Raw genomic sequence first — 10,035 nt, forward strand, 5'->3', positions numbered from 1 at the left:
CCTTTCCACCGTCAAAACCCCCTCCTTCGCCCTCCATTGGGTTCGGCAGAACATCGCTGCCTACCACCTTTCCACCCAAATCGAGTCCATTGCCGTCGGGAATGAGGTCTTCATCGACCCGAACAATTGATACATGTAGGCCGTGAGCACGGTGAGGTAGTTGACCCAGAAATAGGAGGCATTCTTTTGAACGCGAGAGGTGGCGACGGCGAGTGTGTCGGCCCGAGAGAAGGCGGTGTGGTCAGCGAGCTCCGTCTAGGGGCGGCACCACACGAAGGCTTGGCGGAGGGAGTCGGAGGACCGTAAGGCGAACGTGAGAGGCGAGAGAGAGAAAGAAAGAGAGAGAGCGAGAGAGAAGGGTTTTTTTGTGGAGAAAAATAGGCCAAATCCTTATGCGTGCATTTGGGTTGGGCTTGGGCCTGGTAGAGTTTTGATCCTTTTTTTTGGACCAGCCAGTAAATCACCCAAAAAATAAGTCCAAGACAAGCCCAATAAAGAAGCCCAAATAAAAAATATTTTTGGAGAAGTATAAATATCTTGTTTCTAGAAGAATTCTAGAAGATCCTTGGAAAATATCTAGATATTTGTTGTGAGTATCAGTCACATGTAAAATCTAGAAGCTACCTATAAACTATCTTGTAAAAAGATATCTAGAACCTTTCATATAGCACTATAAATATGGATGGGTTCTACTCATTATGTACTATGTCAAAAAAGTTCAAGTTCTAAGTGAAATACAAGTACTCTTCCCCTTCAAAAATCTTGTCCAAATATATACTAGATACCCTCCCCTTCCAACAAAGTGGTATTAGAGCTAAGATCGGTTCATGTTAAAGATGATGTCTCCCAAGGAGTCCCATTCCCTCGGCTAGTCAAAGATAACTATGGTCGTTAGAGTATTCAAATGAAGGCCTTTCTTGATGGAGAAGATGTATGTGACGTGGTGGAAAAAGGCGTTGAAGGAATTGATGCAACTACCCAAAAGAAAAAGCATGACGCCAAGGTAAAAGATAAAAGGGCTTAATCATTCATTTATCAATGTGTGGATGAAGCCAACTTTGAGAAGATTGCAAGTGCTACAACTGCCAAAGAAGCTTGGGAGATCCTCAAAATTCCTTCAAAGGAGCAGACAAAGTAAAGCGAGTTCGTCTCCAACTTCGAGGTGAGTTTGAAGCTTTACAAATGAACACTACCAAATCAATTTTGGACTATTTTTCAAGAGTTTTGGCAGTTATAAATCAAATGAAAGCAAATGGTGAAAATTTGAATGATATCCGGGTGGTCGAAAAAATCCTCCGATCATTGGATTCAAAATTTGACTATGTTGTTGCGGCCATTGAGGAATCAAAAAATCATGATTCCATGGCTATTGATGAACTCATGGGATCATTAGAAACCCATGAGTTGAAGATCAATAGAAAGAAGAAAGAGCCATTGGAGCAAGTTCTTCAAACAAGGCTCAATCTAAATGAAAGATGTGAAGTGAATCAAAATGGTCGTGAATGTGGCCGTAGACGTAGTCGTGGTCGTGGCCGAGAAGAAGGACAAGGGAGAGGAGGACAGTATGGCAATGAAGAAAGAAGTCAAAATTTCCAACCAAATAGAGGTCGTGGGAGAGGAAATTATGGCAACGGAAGGCAAAGGTATGACAAATCTCAAGTTAAATTTTATAATTGTCAAAAGTTTGGTCATTTTTCTTGGGAATGGGAAAATGATACTAACCATGTGGAAGAGAAAGCTAACCTTGTTAGCAAAGGGGAAGAAATAGAATCTACGGTATTATTGGCATATAAATGCAATGAAGACGAAGACAAGAATACATGGTATCTTGACACGGGAGCGAGCAACCATATGTGAGGAGACAAAGGCTTGTTTGTGGAGCTTGATGAATTGATAAGCGGCAATGTTTCCTTTGGAGATTAATCCAAAGTTCTGATGAAAGGAATTAAAATTTTGATTTGCTAAAAAATGGAAGGCACCAATTTATTTCAAATGTTTATTATGTCCCCAACATGGAAACCAACATTTTGAATATGGGACAACTCTTAGAAAAAGGCTATGATATTCACATGAAGAATCGTAGTCTTTTTATAAGACTAGTGTCTGGTTTCGTGCTCTGCACGAATCACGTGCTCAGTAAAAAATGCCAAGGTGATGTCGTTGTTTTGTGGATTGGAATATGATGACGTTTGCTGTGAAATGAAATATGATTAGTTTTTACACATGCATTCATTAGGTAGAAGTTCATGGTCCTTACATAATGATATCAATACCAAGAGTAGATACGTTCGTTCGCATCAAACACCATGGTATGTAATTCTATATGTACATTAGGATTGCGTACTGATGTGTGGTAGGTTGATAGCTCGTGTGCATGAACAAATGATTTCCACCCGACTCCTGTGAAGAATCTGCTAGTGTATTCGATGGTCCATCTCCTCGATTTTGAAATCAATATAGATTCTCTTCGGTTATGTTGATCGCATAATGCTCTGAAGTATTGAGGTAGGCTCTGAAAATGGCAAAGGGTTAAGTTAGGAATCGAAGACTAATGGGCATAGAAATGCATGTTATATAATAAAGTGTTTTACCAATCGTTGCAAATCTGTGTATGCCAGCAGTATAGCACACCTCACAGAATGGCCTGAAGCTCAAAAGAAGCGTGGTGAATAAGCAGTTAATGTCACAGCTGCAATATTGGTAGGTGTAAAATATCGGTAGCGATTCAGTGAAGTTATAAAGTGGAAAATGAACTTTGACTATAATTGGTTTAATTGAGTAAGTCTTACAGTTGTTGGCATTATGCATTGCCATTTTGGTATCCCATACAATGGAAGCATTGAGTTGCTAAATTAGTAAAGTAGAAGACCATTGATACTTAAGCTCACATCCTACAGTGTTGAATATGAAAAGGTCGAATTGCAAGTGTCTAACATAGCCAAAGAGCAGAATAAAATTGTCTTGAAGATTGTGTGCATCGACAATCTTATCCCAACCTTCCGTTAATTTGTCGTTCTCTATTTTTACGTACCAGAGTCGATCACCACTGTTAATTATAGCAATAGTCTCTGATGGTGTAGGTGTATATTGCTTGAAGCTATGCGACATTAGCTATATATGAATGCTATATGTTAATTCTAGCTAGAGTTTTGATTTTGGATACAATTCTTTGAGTAAAATACTATGGAGAGGATCTAACCAGTTTGAGGTGTTGTTCGTTGATCGAAGTTACAACCTCTAAAAACCATGAAGGTTGATTTGTTGTATAAAGAAAAACATATGAGCTGCGATGTTTTTAGCTGAGTGGTAATGAATTGTAATGATTATTGAATATATTTGTCAAGATAGCGAGTTTATCATTTTGTTGACGAAGATTACGCAGAATGAATAGATTATTTGTAGAACGGTAGAATGGTTGCATGAACTTTGGTCTTGCATTGAGAATATTTGTCAGCCAAGTCTTGAATTTGCTGTGTTTTTTCCATTCAAACACCTTGCCGACATCAAATAAGGTTGAATATTTTTGAATGAAAGCATAGTCTGCGATATATCTGATGGCATCACCATTGCATGGTACTACTTCGGCGGCTTTTATATGGTTGTTATTTGAATCACTGAAGTAGTATTCTTTTCCAGTTGTAATTTCATTTCTTGAACGCATCATTGAATAAATTTGCACAAAGTGTGGGCATGTTGATGCCAAGTGATCCTCAAAGCTCAAAGCCATGATGAAAGAAGCCTTTAGACATCAGAAATAATGTCATTAGATCGAGGTATGGAATTTTGTATCTAGTATAGCACAAGTAAACAACAACAAACAAACAAATAATAACAAAACCCATGTAGTCCCCAATCATTGGGGGTATGGGCAGGGGAGGATTGAAGACAGACCTAACATTTGGCAATATACTCATAGTGGTTGCTCTCAAAGTACCACTGAAACAATGACCCCTTTATAGCACAAGTAATATAGAAATAACTTGAAGTTGTTAATGCAGAAAGTGGCCTAGGAAAAACTCCATGTGTTCTGGTAAGTGAAAGTGCTTTGTAGATCTTGGTAGATGGTTTTATGTTATGATTTGCCGTTTTCGAAAGATGCATTCCGGTAAGCCAAAAGTTGGGGATGTGCAAGTGGATTGGATTTGTTGTATAGGTAATTTAATGGAGGAATTTAATTAGGACGTCTTTTTCGATCTGCTTTATTCCTCATAAATGTGACAGTTTACGGTGATTAAGAATAGATTGGAAGGCATGTTTATGAAGCTAATGTTCCTGGCGAGGGGAATAAGAAAAGGTTAGAGGTAAGGAGCAGATACATAAACAAGTATTTATTTAGCAATGAATCGATGCATGTTTTGTGTATGGGAAGTGCACAGGCAGTTTTTGCTTTTTTGGTATTTTTTTTTCATGAGCATGAATGGGTACTCAGTTTGAATTTGAAATTGCATTATCCAGTACATTCTAGTAACTAAACTTAGTAACCAAAGAAGCTAAGGCTGGATGGGACTTTAGCAGGTTGAAGCATGAGTAATGGTAGCTTAATAGCGTTAAATTATGTAAATTTTGAGGATACAAGGTGATCAGTTTAACAAAGGTAATGACAGTGTATTCTGCGAAGAAGCAAGTGCATAAGCTACAACCAAGATAGGTGAAGGAAGATAGTTTGCTCTTGTGAGTGGATGAACATGATGTTTGAAATTACAGTTTTTAGAAATCACAGCTGCTGGAATAGTTTATGCAAAGAGAAACCACAAGCATTATCGAAAAGTGAATGCTAAAGTTAGGACAGGATGCATAGTAAGGTGGAGCTCCAATAGTTGTAATCGAGAAAGATTTTACAAATCTACAAGCATGTAGTCAAGCACTAAAGATATAAGTTTTTATGCCTACCTTGATCAATTTAATCGATGATTGGTAGACCAGTGGATTGTTTGAATTTCTTTAGCTGGATTCACAAATGTGTTTCAAGATTTTGAGAGTTTGTTCTGAAGGTGGTAGTGGGAAAGGAAGTAAAGAGGAACTAGTTCTAGTCGTTCTTGAACAAAAAACAAGTGTTGGTGTGGTTAACTGTTTTGTTGCCGTTTTGAAGTTATACTTTGGTTGGGAGTTTTTAACTATTTAGATGGTACTAATGATGGGAGTATTCTTGGAATTTAGGATTCTATTGCAGATTTCTTGCATCACTAAATTAGATGTCAGTACATTAGAATTTGGAAGTACAATATAGTCATTATGTCTATATCTATGTATCTTAAAATATTGCATTGTACTGAAATTATGGTTGAAGAAGCACATGCAAGGTAGAGAAAATCGATGAAGCTACTATTTGGGATGATGTCATGAATATTCTATTTGTGATCTTTTCATATAGCATTTGATAATTTCTTTGTATTTGTAGATCTATAAGCGAGTTTAAAAAATGGACAATGTTAATTCAAGTGTAGGGAATGGGTATTGAAACTTTTGAAGAATGGGTTCTCTTTGTTAATGGAGTAGGTGCGATGATTCAGTCAATTTTGTCTCTATGATTTCATGTAAAGTTGAAACCGTTGAGTCCAGATAATTGTTTTGGGAAGGTTTGCGTTTGAGCAAGAAGCTCTGATGTTTTCGTTCGAGTTATCAGCAATTGCTGCAAGTTTTTATTTTATGAAAAGCCAATCTTGTTTGTGCCTCATAACATTTTGCGCGCTTCTTCATTTATGAGCTAAAAGTTTTGACAAATTTAGACATCAAGAGATTATAAAACAACACTTATCCCAAAGATCTGAAGTTTCTTTTTCCAATAAATTATGCAATAGTAGTATGCAAATAGTTTAGCAATTCTGAAGCCTTTCATTTACAAAACTCGAGTTTTAAAAGTTTAGTACTAAATTATTAACTAATCTTCCATTGGTTTTATCAAAAGTAAATCGATAGATGGTTAGTTTGGTATTAAATTACTAACTATTGAGAATACATAAATTGGGATTTATCATGTGATAAGAAAAGATAAATTGTGGGCAGTATTTCACTCATTGAAGTGCTTTCATTTGGGCTTAGTAACTGGAGGGCTTTATATCGAATGAAATTTTTAGTTAGCTTTGATAGAGTAAAAAGAATAGAGACCAACAATATCAATGGACATGAAATTAAGGTTGATTACCTACATGGATATCCATATGGAATACCAAGATTCACAAACTGAAGTCATGGAAACCAAAGATATACAGGCATAGTAGAAAATTGTTTCTAGCCAAATGCTTTGAAGTCTACTAACTTAACTTCCAAAATAGCTCACACGCTTAGTCGCTCGGAATTTTTACAAAATATATTCTTCTTGTCATTCTCTTCCTTCTAATATGCGTCATAAATAGGGTGAATTTCCAAATCAAAGGTTCTTCGTCATAGGGTATTGAATACCAATCATAAATCTCTTCATGATCATTCAAATGAAGCACCATAACATGCAACCGCAGCTTGATATCGGGACTAAGAATCAGAATGTGGCCAGCTTGTAAGTTATATGCAGCAACAAATGTTTCCCATAGCTGACCACAAAAGTATGCACCATCATATTGCACAGGCCACCGTGCTCCACACACTACCACCGTAATTTCTTTGAATCCAGATTGCAAGTAAAATCCGTTTAGTCTTTTAGTTAATTTCTGTGAATGATAGATGCAAGAAATGAGCAGCTGAAGCAGTAAATATAAGTTTTTTTAGGCAGTGAAGGCATATTAGATAAGTAATGTTACCTGTTTTTCAAGGATGTCAGCTTTGACAAAGATAGTAGTGCGGAAAGCATGGCAAGTAGCTCGATAGCTTATTGGCAGAAATGCAATGACCATGACATCTAAACATAAAGAAAGGAAAATGGTATTTATTGAACTGCATCCATAATAGAGGATTAAATAAAGAAAGTGCTATTGATAAGTAGCTCACCTCCGATGAGGTGAGAGAAAGCTTCGTGTGAATCCCAATCATTGGGTGCATTTGAGTACTGGATTGGTGAAATAGTAGTCCAATCGTACACGATTTCATAATTATTTTCATTGAATATATATAGATTGAATTCAAGGTGCCCAGCACAAGAAAATAGAAGCAAATAATTCTTGCCGATATTGTGAGCATGGACTACATTCATCCATCCAATTGTAAAGTGGGAATTTTCCATTTTTACATACCAGAATTGGCTACCACTATGAATCATCGCAACCGCTTTAGTTGGTGCCAATAGATACGAGTTCATAGCATACGGCACTTTCTGCACATGTGGAATGAATAGCATGATGAATGCACTATGATGTATTAGGTGGTGGTAATTCTAAAAATTACCAGCAACTTTGTTTATCTGTATTGTCCAATAAAGGCAGCTAAATTGGTATGCACAATAGTTGATAAAAACAATCAGTAATTTACTTTGGTAGCTAAATTGTTACAACGCATAACTTATAGTCTATTATAGGTAGATCCTCATCAAGCATCAAATATTTAGAGGAACAACGATATGGCTGAATGAATCTTGGTCTTTGAGGTAGAATTGCTTTTATCCAGGTCTTAAATGCATAAGCAATGTCCCACTCAAATACGTCTCCGAGCTCATATAGAGCTGAGTATTTTTTCACAAATTCAGTATCAGCAATGTATCTGTGTACAACATTATCATATGGTATCAGCAATTAGGTAGTAGACATATCTAGTATCAATGGATCCTGGAAGCTCCAAGATTCGAAGGCACACAAAATGTGTACAGGTATCAGCCAAAGCATCTTCGTAGCTCAAAACCATATATAATAGAGCAGGGTCCTTTCAACAATAAGAAAATATGATGATGTTATTTTAATTTATGGAGGTGATTATGTATGTAATAATATGCACGAGAAAAGGCCAGTGTTAGCTTTGTATCTCTTTAAAAAATGACCACAAATTTCAAAGCAATCAAAAAAAACTAAAGTTATGAATGTTGATCGACAATAACCAAAGGAAGTTAATTTGATGCAATGTTTCAAAAGTAATTAGAAGAAAATCACGAATAATGCAAAAACACTACCTTTTTGAGGTTTTGACCCAGCTTTCTGGTAGCTCTTTGACCTTACTTTTATCGGACCATTGGAGGAATCTTTACTTTCCTTAATCTGGGAAAGCTTTTCATGTGAAATAATAGCACAAGAACCAAAAGCTTATTTTCATTTAGAAGTGGAATAAGAACATATCATTATGTTATTCTAATATTGACTTTATGTAATTAAGCAATCACATATTATTATCTTATTCTAATAATGATATCATGTAACCCAACGATGAACTTACAGTTTAAGAAGGTTAAAGCCAAGGTAAACCCAATGTTGAAGAGTATTGCAAACCCAAGTAAAGCACCAAGTCTTAGCCAGAAGAAATATGCACTAAAGTTAAGTCCACGGCTTTCAAGTGTTTCTTTCTCTATTGTCATATTCTCTGAAAGTGTCAACAACAAAAAATAAATAAATAATAGAATAAGCGTAGAATGAATAAGCTGTTATAGTGAAGAAACCTAGTGTTCTTTCCATATTGTTGACTATCCAATCAACTGAGACATTTGTTGCCATTGTTATTGTTGAAGTTGCTAATTGTGGTAACTGAACATTGATTAATACTATGTAATGGCCCTATACGTATGCGATTTTGGAACAATGAGTGAGCCATTGTACAGATGATGAATTAACCACTGTATGAGCATGAAATTCACTTATCATAACATAAAAAAGAAGGAACTTGCAAATATTGTTAATTGGAAGGCGCAACAAATCTTGCATCTAGGTAGATACTAACATTTTGCCCTCTTGGAGCAAGAAATTCGTTTACAACAAGGCCTATCTCACCATAACTCAACGGAAAAACCCAAAATCCCCATTTCAACCAAGTTGGCATAAAGTCTGCAAGCAACAAGAGGTTTGAACTTTGTTTTCCTCAATAATTTTCCAAAACTCTAATTTGAAAGGTAATGAACCTTACCTTTTGGGATAACGAAGCCACTGAATGAAAAGGCAGTTAATATCAACAAACTACCAACTGCTATAGAAGCAACCATGGTACTGCAAACAGATGCCACAAAACGAAACATGGAAATTGCAACAAAGTGCACAACAAAAAGAAGAATCCACTGTCGAAAGAACCTAAGATACAGAGGGATGGTAGAAAGTCAATCCCAGTAAGTTTAATATTTTATAAGGAGTGTGTGTGTACACGTGTGCATGTGTGTGGAAGTACCAATGAACCTTGTTACCTAAATGTGTAATCAGTGAAAATTGACCTTTTTTTATTGTTAGTTAGTTGTTTCAAATATTTGTGGAAAAATAAAGGGGTAACTTCCTCCAATCAATTTCATACTTAAAGGAATACACAATATATGTCTAGTACTAACCACACAGGCTCAGGACTGTATCCTATCACATAATAAGTAAGAGAACTCCAAATCAAAGCTTCAAACAATAAAAGAGGAACCTTGAGAATCGTGGACTGGATTGCGTATGACCACACTAGATAGAAGTATAAGTCTCTCTGCTTGTAGAAGACAACAGGTCTTGTAACAATCATGAACAACTCCGAAAACCCATAAAAAAAGAACCATGAGAGCAAAGAACAAAGCACCCAAATAATTGTTTGCATGAATGACATCAACACCCATCCAAGTTCTCAATAACAAAGTCATTGTCATTATTGCTATGATAACAATATGCAAATAAGAAGAATTGAAGCTAAGAAAATATCCTAAAGCTAGCATTTGATCGGCTATTTTATTCACACAATCTTCTAAACAACCTCTAGTGAGCTCATATGAGTAATAAAATTTCTTTGGACCTGGAAGATTTTTTAATAATTAAATTTTGCTTACATCAGCTATGAAAGGATCTTGCATGAAGCCTACTAACTCAGAACTTATAGGTTTTTCTACTAATTCTAAACGGATTTTGGTAATATTCCTTATCTTGTGTGTGCATGTGTGCATTAGTGCACATCATCCAACAATGACTTCCCTATAACCCATGCTTGCCACTATACAAATCCATCCCTTGCTTA

The 10,035-nt window shown here is 36.1% G+C and overlaps 2 protein-coding genes across 2 annotated transcripts; one reads left to right on the forward strand and one right to left on the reverse strand.

Moving 5' to 3' along the window:
* The first annotated feature begins 904 nt into the window (after positions 1–904).
* LOC131302953 (uncharacterized) lies at positions 905–1,857 on the forward strand. The gene is made up of 2 exons (XM_058329745.1): positions 905–1,003; positions 1,075–1,857. Exons 1-2 carry the CDS (start codon positions 905–907, stop codon positions 1,855–1,857), a joined length of 882 nt encoding a protein of 293 aa, XP_058185728.1.
* Positions 1,858–6,172: 4,315 nt separating this feature from the next.
* Positions 6,173–7,238, reverse strand: LOC131303708 (uncharacterized). Its single transcript, XM_058330704.1, has 3 exons — positions 6,922–7,238; positions 6,735–6,832; positions 6,173–6,527 (listed from the first exon to the last, which is right to left on the reverse strand). Exons 1-3 carry the CDS (start codon positions 7,226–7,228, stop codon positions 6,282–6,284), a joined length of 651 nt encoding a protein of 216 aa, XP_058186687.1. The 5' UTR covers positions 7,229–7,238; the 3' UTR covers positions 6,173–6,281.
* Between the last annotated feature and the right edge of the window lie 2,797 nt (positions 7,239–10,035).

This window comes from Rhododendron vialii, chromosome 10a, assembly GCF_030253575.1.
Source record: "Rhododendron vialii isolate Sample 1 chromosome 10a, ASM3025357v1".
Lineage (NCBI taxonomy): Eukaryota > Viridiplantae > Streptophyta > Magnoliopsida > Ericales > Ericaceae > Rhododendron > Rhododendron vialii.

Bases quoted from the DNA above. Each gene is read 5' to 3' on its own strand.
- LOC131302953 (XM_058329745.1), top strand. From the start codon at position 905: ATGAAGGCCTTTCTTGATGGAGAAGATGTATGTGACGTGGTGGAAAAA. The intron at 1,004-1,074 runs GTAAAAGATAAA...GAAGATTGCAAG, and splicing joins AGAAAAAGCATGACGCCAAG to TGCTACAACTGCCAAAGAAG.
- LOC131303708 (XM_058330704.1), bottom strand. From the start codon at position 7,228: ATGAACTCGTATCTATTGGCACCAACTAAAGCGGTTGCGATGATTCAT. The intron at 6,833-6,921 runs GTGAGCTACTTA...CTTTATGTTTAG, and splicing joins TTTCTCTCACCTCATCGGAG to ATGTCATGGTCATTGCATTT. The intron at 6,528-6,734 runs GTAACATTACTT...TTTTGTGGTCAG, and splicing joins CTGACATCCTTGAAAAACAG to CTATGGGAAACATTTGTTGC.